Source organism: Hyaena hyaena, unplaced genomic scaffold (genome assembly GCF_003009895.1).
Source record: "Hyaena hyaena isolate Hyena2069 unplaced genomic scaffold, ASM300989v1 scaffold_180, whole genome shotgun sequence".
NCBI lineage: Eukaryota > Metazoa > Chordata > Mammalia > Carnivora > Hyaenidae > Hyaena > Hyaena hyaena.
In genome coordinates this window covers 1,657,090-1,681,142 of record NW_024080811.1, presented here as the reverse complement: position 1 = coordinate 1,681,142, position 24,053 = coordinate 1,657,090, and the positions used below count along the sequence as shown (strand labels likewise).

At 37.1% G+C, this 24,053-nt stretch overlaps 1 protein-coding gene across 1 annotated transcript in view; it reads right to left on the bottom strand.

Moving 5' to 3' along the window:
• Positions 1–5,395: 5,395 nt before the first annotated feature.
• Positions 5,396–24,053, bottom strand: part of SLC49A4 (solute carrier family 49 member 4) — a 76,806-nt gene continuing 58,148 nt past the window's right edge. The window contains exons 8-9 of the mRNA XM_039240651.1: positions 13,586–13,768; positions 5,396–6,453 (exon numbers count right to left, since the gene is read on the bottom strand). Of these exons, the coding sequence (XP_039096582.1) occupies positions 6,338–6,453; positions 13,586–13,768 (299 nt within the window). The 3' untranslated portion in view covers positions 5,396–6,337. The remainder of the gene's footprint in view (positions 6,454–13,585; positions 13,769–24,053) is intronic.

Below are 24,053 nucleotides of genomic sequence, written 5' to 3'. Positions count from 1 at the left end.
GTGTGTGCAGTGGACTTGTCCATATGTTCACAGGAGGGTGACCGCTCACATGGAAACACGAAGGTGCTGGAAATCTCTGCAGTTTGAAATGCTTAGTCATTTCCTACTGCTTAAGTAAGAATGGACCTGAGTTTGTGAACTGGAAGAGACCTGAGGGAATATCCTTCTTCACTCCTTCATTTCAGAGATGTGATGAATGAGAAATGAAGTGACTTGCTCCAGGTCAAACGGCTGAAGATACCAGGCCTGGAACATGGGGACTCCTGGGTCTCTCCAGTCTAGTTCATGAAAAAACTGGCCAGCTCGCCTTTCTAATGCTGGCCACTCAGAATATCTGGGTTTCACACAGCTTGCTTTCAAGAATAGTCAGGAATACGTAAGAAGACACAACCAGAAACGGGAAAGGTGGATGGGAAGATGGGCAGGAAAGGAAGAGGTGACCAAACCAACCTATGCTCTTGTCCTGGTATAATTCATCAGTTTTATGGGTGGCTAGCTTGATAGATAGGGTAGCTGAGGAAGGTGGTCAGGAAAATAGGAAGGGTTACCGGAATCTTGATTAGCCGTTGTTTAAAAAAATGGAATCACATAGTTTATCGTCTTGACTCTGCCTTCTATGGTACTGTGTGCCTCTGCTGAGACGAGGAAACCCTGTCAAGAAAATCTATTTGGGTTTTGGGTGTGGGTCATTCACTTTCTTTTTTCACAGTACATGGGCTTTAGTTGGTGACATAAAAACAGAAATTCTATTTCCAATAAGAAAACCAGGATATTGCATGTTGGAGTTCATCATTAAGCTTTAGGATGTTATAGAGTTTGACGGTACACAACCAGGTTTGTGAAATGTCTTTACTAACCTCTCCTACATTTGATAGAGACTCATCTGGAAGAGCAATAAGGATCTCAGAAACTCCTGCTTCTGCCCAAGACAGTTAAAGCCAACATGATCTATGAAATAGTTCCCTAGATGACTTGATTTTAAATCCCCTCTAAGTTTCTATACATGTGTATGCCAATGCATAGAAAAATTTCTGAAAGGATTCATAAAGAATACTTTGGAAAGGGGAATGGATAGTCAGCACGTGTTTGTATGGAGGTAGACTTTGCTCTATATTTTCTGTACTGGGTATTTGATAATGGATAAACATTCATGCATTTCTTGTTTAATTTTCAAAAATTGGAAAGAAATGGAAGAAAGTTTACTTAAAAAATTTGTTGCTGTTTACTGCATTGATCACTTATGGAAAGAATGCTGGTCTAAGACTCAGTTTACAAGCTAAAACTTGCCTGTGGCATTGAACCTGAAAGGTTCTCTGTTAATTTGTAAGATGAGGTAATTGGATTCGATCATCTCCTTGATTCCATGATCCATCTGGGTTAATGGGAAGAAATCAATCTAAATTAGAAAAAATCTAAATTAAGTTGAACTAAGCCGACATTTCACTTTTTATCATTTAGGTAAATTAAAAGTGTCTCCAAGTCATTCTTGCCACTCTGGTCAAGACTGTAGAAGCCTAGGGGTGCCAGGGTGGCTCAGTTGGTTAAGCGTCAGACTTCGGCTCAGGTCATGATCTCGTGGTTCGTGGATTCGAGCCCCGCATCGGGCTCTGTGCTGACAGCCAGCTGAGAGCCTGGAGACTGTTTCAGATTCTGTATCTTCTTCTCTCTCTGACCCTCCCCTGCTCACGCTGTCTCTCTATCCCTCTCTCTCAGAAATAAATAAAACATTTAAAAAAAAATTGTAGAAGCCTCCCTTGCAGACTAGAAGAGCCAGGAGGGAGGGAACTCTGAGAGCACTGTGGTATGGGGTTAGAGCTTAAATGGTCTATTGTTTCCCTCATTTTATCGAGTGGCTGAAATGAATTCCATGCTTTCATTTTTTTAGTTGCCTTTTTTTGGGGGTTGTTTTTAGTTTTAGTATTTTTTTTAAAGGTAATTCTCCCTTGTTGGATGAAAGAACAGCTAGGGTGGGGTGACCTTTTGTTCTCACTTTCTGAGTGTGGGCTGAGATGGAAAGCTATTATAATAGAGGCTTTCCAGGTTCCAAGAAGCAACAGAAAGACTACAGAAGGCAGATTAATCAGTCCCTAATCTAAAATGCAACAAATAATAACTAGAAAAGCATGTTAGAGACCTTTGTCATTCCCATTTCAGTGAATATTCTAACTTATCAGACTTGCCGTGGGAAGAAATGATAAATCTTTCTGGATTACTCATGCTAGTGTCCTGCTCATGAGAGGGAAGCCTAGGTGCGTGGCCTTAGAGGCATTCAAGAATGAGACCGGGCTTTTGCCTCAGAGCTTAGGGTGGGGTTCAGGGTGAGGCCTGAGCCAGGAGGTCGGAATGAGGAAGCAGAGACCTAGGAGAGCCTCAGACACCTGAAAGGACATGCGTGCTTAGGGTTGCCAAGGGGTCTGCTAACTGAGCACTACCTCCATTGAGCACAAAGTATCCAGTGGATGCTGTTAAAAGAGCACCCCAAAATCTCCCCATCAGCTTTTGTTCTTCTCCAGCGGCCCAACACCACCTGCCCCTGGAGTATCGCTTCTATTTTCCTAACAGACTGGAGATGGTATGGAAATAAACTTTAGTTTGTCCCTTTCAGTATAATTCCAAATTAAAGTGGATTTCTATTGTTCCTCTATCTATAAAAAGGTCTAGTCAAATTTCCTCATAGTTTTCTGTATGTTTCTTTTTTAATATGGCACTTTCTTCATATCACAGCTTTTGCACTTATTATATCAGATGGTATAATCACAGTAATTCCTGCACTTATTATTTCAGGCACAAGTGTGGAATTAATGTGATTTAAAAAAAATTTTAACATTAATTTAAATTAAATTTACTGTGCATTTGTATTTGATCTTGAGTTTAAAATGCAGCTTCTACTTATGCAAGCAGCAAGATGAATGCCTATATTTTAGTAAAAATAATAGTAAAAAACCCAATTTAAAGTAGATGGGAATTTAATCTCTTCAATTTAAAATCTCTTAGCTTGAATCCCTCATTAGAAGGGCTGCATAAAAACAAGCTGTAAACATTCTCAATAATTAAGCATAAATATATGATCTATGATAAAGCTTGGCCCTTAAGCCATATATGCTTAAATATACAAAATTATCCTTGTATTTGATTCCCTCGTTATTTTATTATCTCCATCCTCCAGTGAAGTGCATTTGTGTGTGTAATTATCTTGCTCCTATACCTCGACCATGGGCCATATTAAAAAATGTTTCTTCCCATAAACTGTGAAGTATTCATTGATAAGCCACAGGGAATTTACACTATAAAATGTCCTTACCAATTAATGCTGTTGACTTGGTTTATGAGGATTGAATTATTCATCAGAATCTTTTTATATCATGTCCCTACAAGCTAAGACTTAGAGACGTTAGAGCACCAACGGGGTGAAGAAAACAGAATGATCTTACTTTAAAAAGTCACCTCAGTTGGACCCCTGTACTTTCCACACTCCATAATGATGATTTGTTCTTAAGTCCCGCTGTGTATGAACATAGAGGGATGCTCATGAACACCCCCAGGAAGTCCAAATTAAGCTGAAGTTTTGTGAGATGGGGAAAAACACTGGTTTGAGGGTCAGATGGTGTGGGTTTTGGTTGATTTACTTTTGTCACTATCTAGGATTGTGACCTTTGGCAAGACCCTTAACCTTTCTGGGATGGTTTCTATAAATTCTAAAATGAGGGGTTGGCTTAGTGCAAGGTTAAGAGTTCTTTCGCTGGGGGTGCCTGAGTAGCTCAGTCGGTTAAGCATCCGACTTCAGCTCAGGTCATGATCTCACGGTTCATGGGTTCGAGCCCTGCATCGGGCTCTGTGCTGACAGATAGCTCAGAGCCTGGAGCTTGCTTCACATTCCCTCTCTCTCTGCCTCTTCCCTGCTCATGCTCTGTCTCAAAAGAAATAAACATTAAAAAATTTTTAAAAAAGAGTTCTTTCATTATAAAATTTCATTAAGACTCCTTAGTATTTGTTTAGAAAGTACAGAGACAACAGCTGTTCTATTTTGATGCATGCTAGAAATAATCACAAAAAGTAAAAAAAAAAAATAAATAAACATGACTTGGAACATTCAAGAAATACTGTGTAATTCTCTCCCCACCTCCAAAGCCCTTTGGTTCTATCAGGTTTGGTATATGAAATTTTGATCACTTAAAACATTGCAGTTTGGAAACAGAACAAGCATTTGCCAGATATAAACAAGCTGGAAGGACCCATCTCATCTCATGTATGCTAAGAACAATGGCTGGTGTCTGGTACAATGTAGGAATTTCTGGTCATACTCACTTGGGACGTCTTTCAACTAAATAGTCATTTAGGTAATATTTTAAAGTGTTTTTCTTTACTTTGTATTAGAAGTAGAATTTAATTAAAGTGTTCTGTATCATGTCTCATTACAGCAAAATTTCATACAGCGGTCCTCAAAGACAATAGTTCTGACTACAACTAAATACTTCATAATTCTTCCCTCTCTGTTCTGTCTTCTGTCTACACAGGAAGGGGTGGTGCTTATTTTAGCCCTGGCTCACAGACTACTCATATCTTTAGTGGCTGGCTTTCAATCATCTTCAAGAAATCTGCTTTATTTTTATTTAAGAATGACAGGGTTAATTGGAACTAAGCCCAGCCTTCATCTTCTTCTCTATAGCAAGGTCCTTAGTTTTTTCAGTTCTTGATGCTAAGTTAGCAGGATGGCTATAAAGGGGCTGATTTAAAGGTGACTGAAGACAGATGCTGAAGGGGAGGATTTTCTTACTTTTCAAGGAACACAGTTTAGGATCTTAGAAGGCTTAAATCACCCTCTGAGATGGAGGTGAGCTAATATAAAGAGGGGAGAGGAGGGGCATTTGGGACCGCATATGACAGTGTGTACACATGTGTAGAGAGGAGTAGAAAGGAGTGCCAACTAGCTCTCTTTAACCACATTCTACTCCCATGGCTAATGGAAGAAGCTGGCTTGTGTTCTGTCCAGAAGAAGACAAATAAAACACAAATTTAGCTGACAATGAAGATGTAAATTTCAGGTGAGGAAAAAAAGAGGGGGTTGAAGGAAGCTGAGAATAATGAAGGCAAAGAAAGTACTATTCTTGTCTTTTTGGGAAAACATTTGGTTTTCTTGGGTAAGGGGAATTATGTAAGTGTGAACAGTGGCAATAGCGTAATCCCACCGAAGCATATTTTATGTCACGGTGAAATACATGTCTGAGAGCTGTCCAGTGAATAACTGTCATTTTTTTTTTAAAGCTATCATCCATACAAAGAAAATAGGTACCAGCAAAATATCGTCCTCTCAAATTTATGGACTCCATAGAGAACTGAATATTTCACAACCTGAATTGAAATACAAGAATGCAATTCAGAAATAACTCAACAGATCTGAAGGTTTCAATGTTATAAATTGTTATTTTCAAACATGGGCCATTTAATAAAACGCAACCCTAGTAACTAATAGCTGGTGCTGGACTTTATATCCCACGTCACCATGTACATATGCATATATATAGGCTGAAGACACGGAACGTTCCATGGGATTTGTCATTTCACTTTTAACAAAGTGCTAAATCAGAACGGAATTAGATTTTTCATACAATACTTAATGCGACTATATTAAACATTTAGTCACCTTTAATATAATTATTTAAGAGCCTAGTAGATGAAATTGTATTTCACAGAAACAAGGATAAGTTGATATCGAGACACAAAGTATGTGCTCTGAAGTCACTGGGAAGCACCTGTTCACCATAATAAAGATGGCCAAAGGTTTCCGACCTAATTAAAAATAAGGAGTCACATAAGAAATGGCTTTATTAGAAAAAACGTAGTGTACACATGGCTAAATTTTATCATCGATATAACTGTTGGCTATTTTATAACTAAAGTCTGATATAGGGCTTAAACTTCTTTAGAAGTTAGTGGCATTTCTTCCTATTCTGATATGTGACTTCGGTAAGGTATGTGATAGATACCCTTTATTTCTTCCCATAATTACAATTAATCAATCAGTAGTTTAGCACTGGCACAGAACATAGAGGGCATTATTTAGGTAGTGCTTTATGTGTAGGATCTCCACACTTCCAACCCCAGAACCAGGCACGGGTATGCCATTTAGAGTCTTTACGTCCCCTATTATCACTCAAGTCCCACGTTATTGTTACCTAGTAGTCATGAAATGAATGTGATCATCTGTAACCTGACAAAACCTCTGAGTGAAGTTTCTCTCTTCTCCTTTTTTTTTCCTGTTAAGGTGTGCAACTCTGAGCAAATGTGCAGTATGCCGTATGATTTTCAGTCCCTTTCACACTCGTTCAAGTCTGTGCTATTACACTGAGACAACCACATCAAGATAGAGTCTGTCATAAGATTCCCTGAAGCACAGAATGAGGAGGAGACTGAGCAAACACGACCCGGGAAGGCACCAGTTGAACCAAGACAACTCTGTAAGACAAAAACACGCAGTTGTGAGCATTCACACATCACCGGCAGAACAGCACCTGTATGCCGGGAGCAATCGTTGTACATTATTCCAAAGCACTTATACTAAATGCATCATGGAAGGCCTGGAAACCGGTGTTCAATGAACAGTGGCGATCTGGAGTCTAGGTGATACATGTGATGTATTATATCGCTTTCATGTGGGACATTTTAAATCAATATTATTAGTAACTTTTTGTCAGTTTAACTCACCTTGACCTTGGTGGCAAAAAAAGAAAAAATCTATTCCTTCAAAGAAAAAAAAAATCAATCCCCTTTAAATGTTCGGTGGCTGTTTTTTAATAACCTCTATCACTATCACTCTCTCTCTGTTGAGAAATATCTGATGGGTAAGAAAGACAAGAAAATGACCTGAATTTTGAGATAACATTTTTAGATTTTCTTGGACAGAAATATCGAGTTCTCAGCAAGTTGTAATGATTGTAAGACAGGTTAGAAAATATATGAAAAAAATAAAATATAACAAATTAATCCTAATTCTACCCTCAGAAGAACTACTGTGAATATTTTGGTTTATTTCTTTCTGTTTTTTCCCCCCTACCAGCATAAATGATATGTATGATACCAATTTATCTGAACACCTATAGGAATCCTCTAAACAGGCAATTCTGCTGTTACTTGATTTAATGGTACTGAGAACATGCTTCTTCAAAACTGCTCGCTCATGAATTCAGGGCCTGCCCACACGCCAATCCCAGCCTCGTGCTACAAGACACACCAGCTCTCTGTGGCTGCCTGTGGCTGCCTCCTTCGGCTCCTGTGGCCCTTGACCTGTGCATCTGTTCAGCTCCCTTCTACCCAACCCTCCTTGGCAGGCAGTCCTGAAGCTCTGGGAGCACAAGTCAGCAGCCCCCTGGCATGAAGAGGTTGGGTTGGTGGTGGTGGGGATAACGTCCCTAGTTTAATATCTATCTATTTAGCAATTTCAATGAAGACAACAACAACAACAACAACAACAACAACAAATAAAGGGGAAAAAGCTCCCTGGTATATTTTTTTCCCTTGGGCACTGGTATAGGTTTATATTTTCCTTTTGTACTTCTACAGAATACTAATACTGCCTTAATCTTCAAAAATCATCCTAAAGATTTCTACACTGCTGCTTTAGTTCAATCCATAATTCATATGGCTAAAAGAGCAATTTATGCTCAGGAATGGAAATCAGAAAACCAAGTGGTAAGAAAAGGTGCTGAAATACCCTTTTTCTGTAATATGCTTACAAAAGCAGGCTCCCTACCTCTCAATTTTTACATTTTAAAAGTCAGACATGCTATTCTATAGCATACAACAAAGACATATATTTCAATGGTATTTCTATGCAAAGCTGTATCTGTGCTTTACTTGGATTGAGTATAATCTAAACACCCAGGAAGGCTGTGACCCCTGGAATCTTGTCTTTATTCTGATATCGCCTGAAATGACACACCAGCATTTTCAGCTTTTATATTAACCATGTAGCTTCTGGATTTCTGGTGATAATTTTAACAGGCAAAAAGAAGCAGTAAAAAAAATTTAAAAAGCAGTAAAACGAGAGAAAAAGCAGTAAAATAGAACAGCATAATGTTTATATTAAAAGTGAACATTCTAACTTTAAGGTCAAATTTTAAGCAAGAGCTAAAAAAAAGTATGGTACTTGACAAAGTAGTCTACAACAATGGCATTTTCCAAATCTTAAGAGATTGTATTTTATGGGGAGCTAGAGTAACACACATGTAGCCACAACCGACTTGTCCTTGCTCACCTCAAATCTAGAAATTTATCGAATATTGCTAAAGCAGACCTTTTATTTCATCAGAGTTGTAAAATTTTTCCTTCTCCCTGATTTGAGATGAAATCTATAAAAATGCCTCATAATTGCTGTTTAGTGTTATGGTTTGTTTTTACTACTGTGCCTCCCTCCGAATAGTCAAGTCCACCTTTTAATTAAGTTCACTTGGCTCAACTAACTACAAGTATTCTTTGAAATTATTTGCCATTTCAGAAAGCCAAAATATATGCATCATCCATTTTCCCGCTGAAAACCATTCACGTAAACCACAGCTTAGGTGCTCTAATAAGCAGGAAAAGCCTTGCTTGAAAGTTTAACATGACCTTCCAGTAGCAAAGTCATCTGCTGTCCTTTCTGAGCCTGGTGTCATAAGACGTAACTGAACTGACAGAGTCCTAATTCACTGAAACTTTCCTACACTTGACACCTTTTTAAAAGGAGCACAGTTCTTTAATATTGCTTCTTTTGGTCTTTCACTAGAGATAATATTAATCCATTCTACACAATTTGCCTCTCTATTTCTGCTGGTTCTCTGTCATTTATTATATATACTACATCCTGAGTACTCCCTGCCAGTTTTACAGTTTAGACAGGTGCTATGCTGTGTTCTACTTGGTGAAGTGGGCTCTGCACCAAATGGTGATGCTCTTCTGGGACTGATCTAGTTAGGATTTTGTTCATCCTCTTACTGTTTTCTTCTAGAAGCACTCTTATACTTTTCACCTCATCTTTCCCTTTAATGATGCTATGCTTTTGTTTTCTACCACCTTCGAGTACTTGTCTGGTCCCAGATACCACCCTTCAGAACCAACCTTCTACTTTCTTTGGGGACTTAGTCAGAATTATGATGACTCAACAAAATTGTCTCCATTCTCACTCCTCTTGAGTGAGCCAGCTGACATCACAATTTCATGGTGTAATGCCCTGCTCTCTTCACTCCACACTAAGTATCCAACAGATCTGACCATAACATTGTATAATTACTCCCTACGTATAAAATTACTCCTCACTAGTCCACATCTGGTGAACTTGTTCTGGTAACTACCTGAATCTTTTGAGCCACAATGCAGCCTCAGATTCATGAGGTCACCTACTTAAAAAATGAAAGGCCTGAGGTATTTCGTTTATTTACCAAAACCTGCTGCACAGCTTCTAGAACAAAAAGATAGCAAACAATACAAATTTCAGAACAAGCTACAAACTATAAAGTAGAACATGAGAATATATTTCAAAGCATATAAAGAACATAACAGCAGCCTCAAACTGATTTGGTCAAATGTAAAGTTATTAGAATAAAGCTTCACTGTACTGACTGAAATAACTCACTGAGATTCTCAAAGCAAACATAGGAAGTTTTATAATTTTGCTTATATTGGGGAGCAAGTAACAGTTTTTGGCTTTTTTCTGTTTTTTTTCTTTCTTTTTTTTTTTAAGTGACCTTGAAAACCCCAAGACAAATTTCTGACATTGTTCCAGGTACCCAGAATAGGATAAAAAAGAGGGCGTGGGAGACTGTGGCCCAGGGATCCAAAGAAGCCAGTGTCACTGGCATAGAAGCTGGTATGACAACCATCATCAGTGATGGCAATGGTCACGATCTGCAAGCAAATCACCAGTGGAGGCTTTCCTGTTTGGCAAGCCATTCTAATGTGGTCATTCTGGGGCTAGTCTGTACAGACCTAAAAAATTATATCTGACAGAGTCACCCACTAAGTAGCACGTAGTGGGGGAAATAAAACACTAGTCAGGAAGTTTAGTACTTTTTCAAGGAGTGACCTATGAAACCAGAGATCTTCATGATGATTAAAATCCAGGCCTTCCAATCACATAACTGACAGACTTGAATCCTGACATATAACTAACTTCTGGGTGGGTTTTCAAGTTTTAATATGACTGAATTATGGCACTTGAATGCTGGATGTAATGGAAGGGAATTCCATTTATCCTAAGAAATGTTTAGGGTACTAGGCTATAGAACTAAAAGTTGTTTTTAGGAAATAACTTTGCAAAATTTTCAGATTTGTAATGTATGTATCCTCAAACCTGTTTTGAGGCACGCAAACTCCTGCTACAGGACTTTTGAGGCGAGATCAACTAGTTGTACGTGAAAGAGCCTCACCTAGGTCTTCATGGTTCTAGTAACCTTAGCCTTAGAGAGATGTGGGCATCTTTGTGTGCATTTATTACACACACTAAAAATAAACATGTATAAGCATCTTTTTTAATGTTTATTTTGAGAAAGCAAGAGAGAGGGGGCTGGGAGGGGCAGAGAGACAGAGGGAGACAGAGAATCTCAAGCAGTGTGCTGTCAGCACAGAGCCTGACACGGGACCGAAACTCACAAACCATGAGATCACGACCTAAGCCAAAACCAAGAGTCGCACACTTAACCGACTGAGCCACCCAGGCATGTCTTTAAAATAGAAGCCTAGGGGCACCTGAATGACTCAGTCTCTCCCCGGCTCTCTGTCCCCCCACAGGTTCACTCTGTCTTTCTCTCTCAAAATAAGTAAACTAAAAAAAAAAAAAAAAATAGAATCCTAGATATTTAAATTCCTACCAGCAAGCAGCAAATTATCTAGAAGGAAACAAAACAAATATTTGGTGAATGCCAGGAATGCCCTGGCCTAGGCTCTTTCACATATACCTTCTCATTAACTCTCTAAAATGTCAAAATGTACTGAGGTTTTTTTGTTTTTTTTTTTTCCTGAAGATCATCTTGCTGGATTAAAATTAATTATTAAAGTTTCTTTTTTTCATAATAATCATGGAGACTAAGCAGAAACCTTTAACATCCACACAGATATGTATACAAACATGTGATCAGAAATCAAGCAAAAAGAGGGAAACTTTTTTTCCCCACCTAGATAAAGCCTTGACTGCCATCAATGACACAGGAATTAGCAGAAACGTTGCTAAGTTTTTCTTCTGCTATCAATGCCAGAGAAACAAAAATATCTGCTCGTACCTGGTCACTAGGAATCTGCAAAATGGGGGGTGAACATGGACTGATGTCAGTTCTAGGACACTTGCACCAGACTCTAGTCTCTGCTGAACAAGGTGAAAGCTGCCGCTGGACTAGCAGAGTGACACAGACTCTACTGGCCAAGTAAGATGGTCGGGAGTATACGGGGCTCTGCCATAGTCAGTGTGGGGGCAGTCTCTGCCTTAAACTCATTAACAAATATGTGTTATGTTTTACAGGCCTACATGCAAGAGGTTTCTTGGAGGACAACATTATTGGGCTTCTAGTGTTGTCGTTTTTATATACTGGGAGGATGAAACTATTTCCAGAGGCAGAAAAAAACATGCTTTACCAAGCTGCAGGGACCACTTAGCAGAGCTGTGTCCGTGAGCTGGAAAATTGTTTCTATCACCTGAAGGGGCAACAGAGCCATCTCTCATACTTTACCATGCAAAAAGAGAGGTATTAAGCCTCTTAATTTCAACTGTGACATACTGAAGTGGATTAAAGCTTATGTGTAATAATTGTTTATTCTATTTGGAATTGTTTGTTCTGTTTAGAAAACATATTGGAAGCAAAGACCTTATTCCAACACCTCCTCATGGCATTTTCCCTAATGGAAACACATGTTTTCAAGAGGACTGTCAACAGTGGTCTGGCTTCATTAATCTCTCTCTCCTTCGTATGAGAAACTGACCTCACATCAAGTTTACACAAGTTAAAACCTACTTCACCTCCATTACTGATGGATGGAAATAATCTAGTCTGTTGTTTATTATGTATATTAAGAAATTAACATGCCATTTGGATGCTTTTTGCTGTTAGATGAAAATGCTATGCTAAAAGTTGTCCAAAACCCAGGCCAGATTGTTTCATCAGAAACTTTGAAAGTTTCAAAAATGTATTTTCCAGTCAAGGTGGCTATTATTTCAATTATAAGCCTGTCGGAAAGTTTCCTATAAAATATTAGGCCTCTTGGATTGTCACACTTTAGAGCATGCTTTACATTTGAATCTTACAAATTAGGTTCTTTCATGTACAAATTATCCAAATTTACTGGTATTTGATGAGCAATTATGAGAAAAGCAACAAGGGAAAAAAAAGATAGTAATAAGAGATTGCTTATGAAGAGGAAATAAAATAGGATATAAGCCTAGTAGAAGTTAATAAAAACTTCACATTCAAGAATCACAAGTATAAATCCTTAACACACAAGAAAGAATACTAGATAATTATGCTCAAATTTTCCAAAACAGTAAGACAGATTTTGGACTGGAGAAGAAAGAATATCGGAGAAAAGCAAACAGCTATGCAAAACGGAGTCACTACAAACCCATGGATCCCAACCTTCGAAGAGCCTGCCTTCAGCAAGCCCTGCAATCTTTTCAGCTGTCCCTGGGCCATCTCTTCCCAACCCTCCAAGGTTATTTTAATGTTCCATTCTCTCCTTAAGCCCATTCTCCACTACTTTCCCACCAGCTCTTGACAGATGAACCGGCTTCTGAGCAGAAGCTGGTGCCATCAAGGAGCTCCCTCAACAGTCTCCCTGGCGGAACATCTCTGTTTCTGTGCCTGTGCGCGCTGCTTCCTCTCCTAACTCCTCTGTCTGAAAACCCAAGTTCAGGACCCTGTCCCTTCCTCTATTGTAAGGGTTTCCCTTTTCTTTAAAGGTGTGCCCCCTGGGTTCTCACTTCAACCTTCTCTTCACTCTATACCTGTGCTGACCAATTCACTAGCCACTAGCCACATGCAGCTATTTAAATTTAAGCTTACATTAATTAAAATAAAATGGTAGAAAGTCCAATCCCTTTCTCTCACTAGCTGCGTGTGGCTAGTGGTACTGTACTGGACGCTACAAGGAGCACTGCCAGCCTCCTAAAAAGTCCCACTGGACAGTGCTGTTCCATACGTTCCACCCACTCTTTGGGTCACCTCTCATTTGTCTCTAAGGCTTGACACCACAAATCTACCCTTGACGTTAATTTGTACCTTATGTTAAGACAGTAGATTCTAATATCTTTTAAAAAGCAGTATACCAGTCATTCTCAACAAGAACCCGTGTATTAGAATCACCTGGAGGGTTTTTAAAAATACAAATATAGGGCCCCGGTCCAGGTTCATTAAACTAGAAACTCTAGGGAGCGAGGGTGCATTACATCAGGCTAGGATGCATTTCAAGAAAAACAAAATGGAGAACTTTTTTTTTTTTTTTCAGGGACCTGAAAGCTTTGTCAAAGTAATTTGCTTTGGTGAGAATTCTCCATATAAATTCCCTATACACCAGGGCCATAAATCTCTCTTGCAGCACCATTAGGTCATCAATAAAAAGTCAATTTTCTTACCTGTGTGATAAAATGTGAGGAAAAATAAAAGTACTCCCATGAACATATTACTTAAAAAGGTGACGACTCCACAAGTAATTCCTTCTGGAACTGGGTAGACAGTCTCCACAAAAAGCTCAAAAAATATAGGTATACTGCTATTCAAGAACACTCCCAGGAGAATGCAGGAGGCGTATAATGTCACTACAATAAAAACACAAACATTTTAGTTTCAGGGTAGCAGCAGTGAGTCATATCTGAGAGATCTGCTGGGTATTCTCTTTCAGAAGTATCAACTCTGGAATTTCCTATCTTTTCAATGGTAGTTGATAAAGCTTGACAAAGCATCAGGTATCTGTCAGCCCTTTGCTCAGGTTCTGCGGAGTAGATACGAGAAGGTTTTGTTGCCAGATGACCATCAGTATTTGCTTTATCGTTTTGGTTTGGATTATTTCAAAGCATAGAAATGATTTCACCACTATAATGTATAATTAAACAAGTTCTTCTCCTTCAGTCACACCTCTGGCAGACAGAGGTGTAAGTAAAATACAGCAACTTAATTTGAAATCTAAACTCATCCTATAATTTTAAAGAGAACTTAAAAATCTAAGAATAAATCTAAGAAACATTGTTACTAAAAATTATATATTTAAAAGGACTGGAGAGTAATCATCAAGTACTAAATAAAAATATTTAGTATGTAACTCCTGGAAAAATGCTAAAAGTATAACTAGTCTTCAATTTTGGAATGAGTTTTATGTCAACAGTTTTTTAAAAAATACAAAACTTTCTATAGGTTAACTAGAATTCAAATAAAAATTTAGAGAAAAATACTAAAACTATGTAATTTTTTTTGGAAATAGAAAAAAAATTTCACCCAGAAATGTATAATAAATAGTGGTTAGGATCCCAGCTTAGCAATAAAAAGCCCATTAACCCTATTCTGTGGTGAAATCTTTGAATAAAACCATTATTCTTATTCCTAGAAGAATGTCTAGTGAAACACACCCCACTCCAAATAATTATTTCATAGCGAAAAACCTTCATTATTTTAAATATGAAGTTGAAAAAAGAACCAATGGGGGAAAACGATATCTTATAGAAACTTAAAACACATCTTTTTGGACTAATAAGCATATCATACCCATAGATAATAATGAGTAGAATTTACTCTAAGCCTAAGGTTATCAGGAAAATACTTTTTATTTTTAAGAATTCTTTTTTTTAAAAGAATTCTGAAGATCTAATTGGCTTTATTAAATTATTCATAACTGGGCAGCATCCCATCTAGCAAGTAGAGGGGAACTCCTGGGAAAACATTTTGTGTTTTCTGGGAAAATATTTTAAATAAAAATATTTGTTAAGGAAAAAAATTCTTTTCTAAAAATATTTATTTATTTATTTTGAGACAGGGAATATGCAAGCAGGGAGGGGCAGAGAGAGAAGGAGAGAGCCCAAGCAGGCTCCATGCTGTCAGCACAGAGCCTGACGTGGGACTCGATCCCACAACCTACGAGATCGTGACTTGAGCTAAAATCAAGAGTCGACACTTAACCTACTGAGCCATCCAGATGCCATGGAAAAAAAATTTCTGTATAGGAACCTCAACTTCCATTTCCTCCTCTAACTATACTAGGCTTTCAGGATTATAAAATATTTAGTTATTCTAATAACACAAATAGCTGATGATTGTTATACTGATTTTCTTTGATTGGAGACACATATGAATGGAGAGAACAAAAGAACATACTACTGGCTAAAGCAGTGACCAAATTATTCACAGAATTAAATGGAAGCATTTATCTGATAGTTAATAAATACCACTTAAAATAATAAGTAACTTTCAAGATTCTTAAAAACAAAATCCCTCATGCTTACTATATATTTGCTAGGCACATATCATGGAAACTAATCAACACATTCTCCTTTCCATGTGACTCATTAGTGGCACATTAGGAAATGTCAGGATGGAATGTCACTGGTAGATTTTATAGCACATTCTATCTATAGAACACTCTATAATAATTTAACAGTCAGTCAGTGGTAATCAGAGCAGAGATGGCCATTGACCCAAACACAGATGAGTCTAGGAGTTCAAAATAAGAGAATATTGAAATAAATGACAGGAAGAATCAAACTCTTAAGAACCAGGAAGTGCTACTCCTAAAGATTCACAAACCAGTAATAGTATCAGCTGTTTTTAGGAAACACATCTGGAAATAATCCTTTTGACATTTTCACGTCTGAAATATACCCTTACATGTAGTTTGGAATCAGGCAAATCAAATAAAAAATTACTCACAATTTGTATATAATAGAACAATCGCATGTTGTAAAAGAAAGAACGCTAATGTAATGATAAGGATATACAAAAAGAGGACTATCAGTATGAAGTCTTGAAAAGAGAGGCTTGGTTTTATTGAGTTTTATCAAGTATGGTACAAAAGAAAAAAAGATACACACACACACACACACACACACACACACACACACACGCAGGATTTCTCAGAGAAGTAGAGCCTGGTGAAGCAGGGAACCCCGTCTGAAAACTCTTCAAGATCATGCAACTCCTTTGGTTTAATTTTATGTTCATTAAGAATCTTCTGATTTTGTTTCCTAGGTATCTGAATTCTGGGAAGGGAAGAGGAAATCCTTATCACTGGAAAGATAAAATTTCTACTGTAATTAAACACTGTTGATAGAACTATAAATAGTTCATCTTCTGATGATAATTTGAAAATGCCTATCAAAATAAACAATGTACTTACTCTTTGACCCAGCAATTCCACTTCTAGGTATTTATCCTACAGCTATGCAGGTAGAAGAATATAGAGAACACTCATTATAATATTGTTTGTAGTATGAAATTATTAAAACAAGCTAAATGTCCACCAATAGGAGGTTCGTTGGTTAAAAATTTATCAAACATCCAAAGATGTATTATGCAACTATTAAAAATGGAAGTTACTGTCTATACTGATATTAATGATATCTATGGTATGTAAGTGAAAAAGGTGCAGAAAACTGTTATCTTTTTCAAATGGACACACACACACACACACACACACACACACACTGCTGTTTGTAAACTGACAGAATTCTCTGGGAAAATACCCAAGAAACTTCATGGTTGCCACTAAAGAGAAAAACTGGAGGTCACAGGAGGGTAGATTATACCATTGTATACCTTTTTCCTATTATTTGAATTTGAATTATTATTTTTTTTTTCTTAAAATTTTTTTTTAATGTTTTATTTATTTCTAGGAGAGAGAGAGAGACAGCGTGAGCAGGGGAGGGCCAGAGAGAGAGGGTGTCACAGACTGAAACAGGCTCCAGGCTCCAAGCTGGCAGTCAGCACAGAGCCCGACGCGGGGCTCGAACCCATGAACCGCGAGATCATGACCTAAGTGAAAGTCGGACGCTTAACCAACTAAGCCACCCAGGCGCCCATGAATTTGAATTATTTACTTTGTACATATCTTAACTATTTAAAAACAACGAAAAGAATTGCATTGTCAACTAATAAAATAGCAGCTGATCCAACTCCCCCACATGCAAGTCTCTTAGCTCACTGATTCAGAAATGGCTATCACTGGGTGGTAAGACCTCTACACCTAATATCTATACCTGGGAGCCACATAACTCCACCCTTTTGCAGAATCCTTGACACAAGTATTCCTACTTCATTTTATAAGAATTCCTATTACATGTAAGATAAATGGGCTGAGATAGATGATATAACTTCAGAGGCCAGTAATCAAAAAGCAAGTTTTCAGGGCGCCTGGATGGCTCAGTTGGTTAAGTGTCTGACTTCAGCTCAGGTCATGATCTCACAGCTCATGGGTTAGAGCCCTAAGTTGGGCTCTGTGCTGACAGCTTGGAGCCTAGAACCTGCTTCAGATTCTGTGTCTCCCTCTCTCTCTGTCTCTCCCCTGTTCATGCTCTCTCTCCCTCTCAAAAATAAAATAAACATTAAAAAATTTAAAGAAAAAGCAAATATTTTCATTTAATTCTCACTCTTGGGGTTTGCTTCTTCTATTATATAAAAATGATGACAAAGAGGTTGTTTTATACTGGATGGACATGCTGAAATGACTTGTTACTGCATAAGGAATCAAAATAGTTTACATAGGAAAGGGGTAAATTAATATCATCATAATCAGAGTGGAGAAAAGTAGCTATGTCAGGACTGATTTCATATACTCCCCAGTGCTCTGGGACATGCACAAAGTAGAAGCTGATTTGAATTTGACTTCCATTTGAGTTTTCAGTTTAGAGTCTGATGCAGTATCTTTATACACTGGTTTGGCAGATCCAATGGGTGAATGTCACCTATGAAAAGTCAGGCAGACAAGATAATTTCCTGCTCGTCAGAGAGGGCTCAAACTACATAATTGTTAAATATTTCTATGACTTTCTATAGTGCTGATACTAAAACCTTTCAATTAAAGAGTCAAGGTAATTTGGCAGAACAAACACAATGCTGATGCAGAGTTTTTTTCAGAGAAGTTAATAAAATTTCACAAGCCCACAATTCAAACTGCAAAAAACAAAGCCCTGTGCAGCACAGAATACAGTTACAATGGATGTATTTCAAGAACATGAATTGGATCATAATCCTGAAACTACTACCTCCCCACTCCTGCTCCCAATGGCAAACCAAATTAGTTAACCTTAGGGACATAAAACTACATAAAATACATTTTTAGTAACCCAAACACGCAACCCTTAGGTGTTATAAAACAAATCACAAAATTTCAGATAAGAACTATTTAAACATTTAATAAGATTCTCCAGATATCAACAATAAATAAAACAATTTTCAATCTTGGATTTAAATAATTTTAAAACATTTTTAAAACTGCTTTCAAACATATTATATTTCATCACCTTATCAACTGTTTGAAACAGGTAGAGAGTATTTTACAGATGAAGTGACCAAAGTTCTGGGTGTCAAATGACTTATTTAGAAACAATGGAAATTAGTTTTGCTAAAAACAATATAATCAAGGTGTGCAGAATCTGGCACGAAGTCACTGTGTCAGACTGGAAAAAAAAAACAAACAAAAAACCAATCAAGACTTGGTATTCTTTTATTCAACTATATTAATGCAAAACACATGCTTCCCCAATCTGTGTTCAGTGCTAAAAGCTGGAAGTGATTGCACATAAGACAGGTAACAAAATAAAAAATCCAAAAAGTTACAAAGAAGAAATGAACCTTAATCATAATAAATGTAAAATGGGTTCAAAGATTATTGTTTAGGTATATAATAGGGAAAACATAAACTTTATTTCAAAACCATTTATCAGGCACCTATTTTTTATAAGCTGCTACTCTGGAACAGTAAATAGGACACACACTGTCCTCAAATGACTCCTAATCTAAAGGAAAATGATCAACACCTACTGGCTTGATAGCCATTTATATGCACAGTGTTAAGAAAATAATTATACTTCATTCTTTTTTCCAAAAAAAAAAAAATCCAAAAAGCTACGTCGAACCATGAGAAGCAATGGCCCCCACTATCAGGTGCTGAGTACAGTAGGAAAAGTGTGCTAGGATCTGTTAGTGGTAGGTTTTAAGGAAAACCCTGACAAGTATGACAGGTTTAGAAGAGACTGTGCCGGTCAGTGCTGGGAATCCATGTCTAATGAGGGCAACTTACGAGAACTGGTGGATGTTTAGATTAAGGCTAAGGCCAGACAGGACAGGTTAACATTTTGAGGGTGTCAGTGGAAGAGGGAGGGAGCTAACCTGTCCTGTGGGCTGTGTTGGTCCAAATCAGTTCTCTCCCTAGGAGGAAGAACTTCCCAGGACCCAGAGCTGATAAACAATGGGTCAGGGAATGGCTTTCTCATCCAGGTGGTATTCTGGTTGCAATGAGACAGGCACATCTCTGGACTGAAATGGAAGAAACTCTCTTATTGAATAATAAGTTATAGCAGATGATAACTGAGGTTCATTTAAGTAGGTCAATAACAGATAAATTTAGGTAGAGAGCTTAACTAAGATATTAAAAAAAATTTTATAGGTGCTTCTCAGTAGATATGAATAATAGAGAATTTATTTACAGTTTTGTTAAGACGTATTATAAATGAGAAATAAGAAAGATTCTAAAATAACACAAAAAATTTTTATGGTGAAAAGTTTTAAGAATTAGAATCAAGAAATTTCCCTAAAGAGTTGGTTTATAATATTAATATACTTTATTGGATATATTTTATTATTATGCATGCTGACTGAATTGTGTTTTATGATAAAGTTAGGAAAGTTACCTGGGAATTATTAGATTAGACTTTTATTAAAAACATTTCCACAATCTAAATTAACCTTGATATTGCATTTGAAAATACTCCTTCAGGAAATAAAGACATATGTGTAGAGAGAAACAGTATACACAATATGTTGTTAACTATAGTTTTTTCATAGGTTTTAGGTATGCTGAATATACAGGATACATACATATGTATGTACACACACACTGATATAACATTTCTAAATACTTGAGCTGTGCCTCTCTGTTCAGCCTCAGATTTTCTTCCTAAAAATGACTGCTACAGCCTTCATGATTCGTCACTGATTAAAATATGCAGGACCTGAAACCATGGTTTCAAAAGATGTAGGGTAGATTTCGCTGCAATATTCATTAATGGCAATGATTTTCTTTATGTTATATTTTGTGTCCCTTGTTTAACCTCTTTGTTGGCATAGGTCAGTCCTATCAAGGCTGAAAGTTATGTTTAGAGTCCCTCATGGCTGGAAGGCAAAGTAGTTCTCTCATGGAAATGAAGCACAACTAATAAGCCTTTGAAATAGTGGGACCAGAGTAGAGACTGGTTGTACTATCAGATATCATAGGTACAGGTTGATCAGTAACTTTAAGTTCCCAAAGAACTACTTATGGTTTTACAGAAGGCAACAGACAGTTGCATCATGGAACACTGATCAACTGGTTAGGTCATCTATCTTCCAGAAACAGTCTGTTTACAGACTAATTTCTCTTCTCAAAAATCTCCATGGATAAACATTATATGATCTTGCTCGATAGGCCCTATCAGCATTTCATGACTCTTACATTTACAGTTTTTCACAAATCCATTCTCTTCTTTTAATCTACCTTCCATTTTTTCCTTTTTGATCAGTCATAAATATGAGTAATAGTCACTTCTAGTTCATAAAGTTGGAAAGAATAAAGTCACTTACCTTTCTTTCCTTAAAATCCCTAATTTCCCTAAAAGTGTTTGTATTTTTAATCATGTTCATCATCTCTTTCTGAATTTTCTCATTTCCCTTCCATTTTGGGGTAAATAAATGTTTTTATTTCTTTGCATGCTGTTAAAATGGGACATAATTATCTTAATAAAGGCAAGATACATGAAAATATATTAAGAGGCTCATTCTCTAGCCTATACGTGTCACATGCCTTTCAATACAACTAAGTATATTTTTTTTCTTCAAATGCCACTTGATATCAGCTTGTAGTCACCTATTATTCCCAAGGGACTCGTGTCTAGCTTATCTTTCCCCCTTACTCTGCACTCACTATCTATTTCTGACTTCTGAGGCCTTCCAGTAACTTGAATTAGATAAAGAACATCCCAAGCCCACTTCCGCTAAAACTCAAATTATATTGTTTCAGCAAACTCAACCCCAAAGTGCTAGCATTTTTCAAAATGCTGTTTTCAAAGCATTTATCTGTTCAGTGAAAAATGACTGTGTGAGTTGTGGCGAACAGGGCTAGGTATCTACTTTTCAGATAAGGTGAAATGCATTTTCATAACTTTGTATATAGAATAAGCTTCAAGATTTTGAAACTCACTTTATCTAGTCATGAGTTTATTTATTTGCCTTACTGAAGATACTTCAATGAATAAACATATAATACAATTACAAACACTGAGTCTCCTCAAGGAAATAAAAGCATACTGCTGATAGCCTCTAAGGGGATGTATATAAGCAAGGACACGTATCAAAATAGTGCACTTTTATGGGGCACCTGGGTGGCTCAGTCAGTTAAGCCACCAACTCTTGATTTTGGTTCAGGTCACAATCCCAGGGTCCTGAGATTGAGCCCCATGCCAGGCTCTGCGCTGATAGTGTGGAGCCTGCTTGGGATTCTCTCTCTCCTTTTCTATCTGCCCCTTGTTCTCCTTGTGCTCTCTCTCTCTCTCTCAAAATAAATAAATGAACATTTAAGAAAAAAACAACAGTGTACCTTTAGACAGAATGGAATGATCCAGTTTTTCTTCTATAGAGATGGCAACAATATCAAGATCAGCAGGCCACAAAATATTGCAACAGAAGGTTTTAGCAGTAGCAGCGCTTTGAAACATGGCTTGAACAAAATTAACTAGCTTTTAATTTGTTAAGTCAATAATTTAATTAATGCATTTATTTTCACACTTTTCATGTAGATTCCTCTGTTATTTAAAAGTAACAAGAGGAATACTAAATTTACCAGAAATGGGAAAAAGACTAGATATTTTCCTCATGAAAAAAGAATGACTCTGGTAAAAAAGAAATATGAATTTGCCATTACTGGCTTTAAACATCAGTCTAAAGGTCTAGATTTGTCTATAATTAGATTTTGTAGTGAGTTCCCTTTCATGAAACCTCTTTTACTTAAAAGAAATTAGGTCAGATTTTTACAAAGGCAGTGAGAGTATCTGTGGCAGATTTATTCAAATTCTCCTTTGTTCCATTAAAATGTGCCCTTTTGCCTTTCTACAGCTAGTGCTGAATAACAAAGAGTGGCCACAGTTGCTAATACTTGCAATAAGTCATATCTACTGAGATTCAAAACACAGATTGGGAGCCTGGGTGGCTCAGTAGGTTAAGTGTCCAACTCTTGATTTTGGCTCACGTCATGATCCTGTGAGATGGAGACCTGCTCCAAAGTGACAGTATGGATTCTCTCTCTCCCTTTCTCTCTGCCCCTCACTCGCACTCTCTCTCTCTCAAAATAAATAAATAAATTAAAAAAAAAACCCAAAATGGAGGTAATGTGCACTTCATTCATTCACTCACTCATTCACTGGTCAGGGCCTAAGCTAGATAGTTGGTTGAGAGTTGGGGGGTCAGAATTTATAACGCACGAGTCTATGCTCCAGATGTGCACATTGGTAGGGGAGATAAGACACATGCTCAAGTAACTATTAAATGGTATCAGGAAAGAAAAAAAAAAATCCCGCTATGATCACTCAGAGAAGGAATGTGAAAAATCTAGTTTTTGTGTCTTTTTAACCTAAAGATGCAACTTTCAGAGGCTTTCTTTCTTTTAGAAGTTTCTAAGTGACATTCAAAAGCTGACTTGCAATTGAAAATAGCAGTAGAATTTATAAATTCAGTGGTTAAGATGGCCACACAAACTCAACCTTTCCAATTCTGGCTTTGATTTAATTTAGAATTCTGCTTTCCTTTCTGTCCAATCCAATTGTTTTCAAGGACAGATTTGAAAAACATATCAATTTTCCCTGAAGATTTAAAAAGATGTATATTTTCAAATACATACTTTTTTTCTGATTATAAAAGTAAAACATGCTCATTATTACAAATCTAGACAAAAAAGAAGGTAAAAAAGGAAACATTCTTACTGCTACTACCCAGAGATAAAACTATTGATTCATCAAGTTAAATAGAAAACACATAAAATTTAATGAATATAATATCTTATAATGAATATTTGACACGTAATTCAAGGGAAAAATGTGTTCATTATGTACTCACAACTTTGTTCTTATAAAATCTAACAGATGCATACAAAAATCTGAGTGTAATGTTGTAAGAGGAGTTGTAAACTAAAACTATTCTACCAGAATGTTGTGCAACTGATAAATTATGAAATTATACAATAAAATAAAATAAAATAAAATAAAAAATTCTGGCCTAGAATACTTGCCACAATTGCTCAATACTCTAATGTAGGAATGTTAGTATACAAATAGTGCACAGTATCCAAAACTTATTACTCTGGACAACTGGGCTTTGTAGGCAAAGCAATAAGAATTAGAGAAGGATACGTGGCAGGATGGTACAGAATAGAAATTTCCAAACCTTCCTTTGCAGCACCGTTAGTGCCTTAATAACTTTTTCATGGTGCCCCAAGGCCAAAAGAAATAGCCAACAATTCTGTTAATTACACAGTTAGGTCCAAACAATTTAATAAATAAATAAATAAATACACACACACACACACACACACACACACACACACACACACACATATATCTCCTAACAGTTTGGTGGCTATTTAAAAAATAATAACTAGAACGATGCTCAGCATCCCTCCTCATCAGGGAAATACAAATCAAAACCACACTGAGATACCACCTCACGCCAGTCAGAGTGGCTAAAAGGAGCAAATCAGAGAACTCTAGATGCTGGCGAGGATGTGGAGAAATGGGCACCCTCCTACACTGTTGGTGGGAATGGAAACTGGTACAGCCCCTCTGGAAAACAGTGTGGAGGTTCCTCAGGAAACTAACA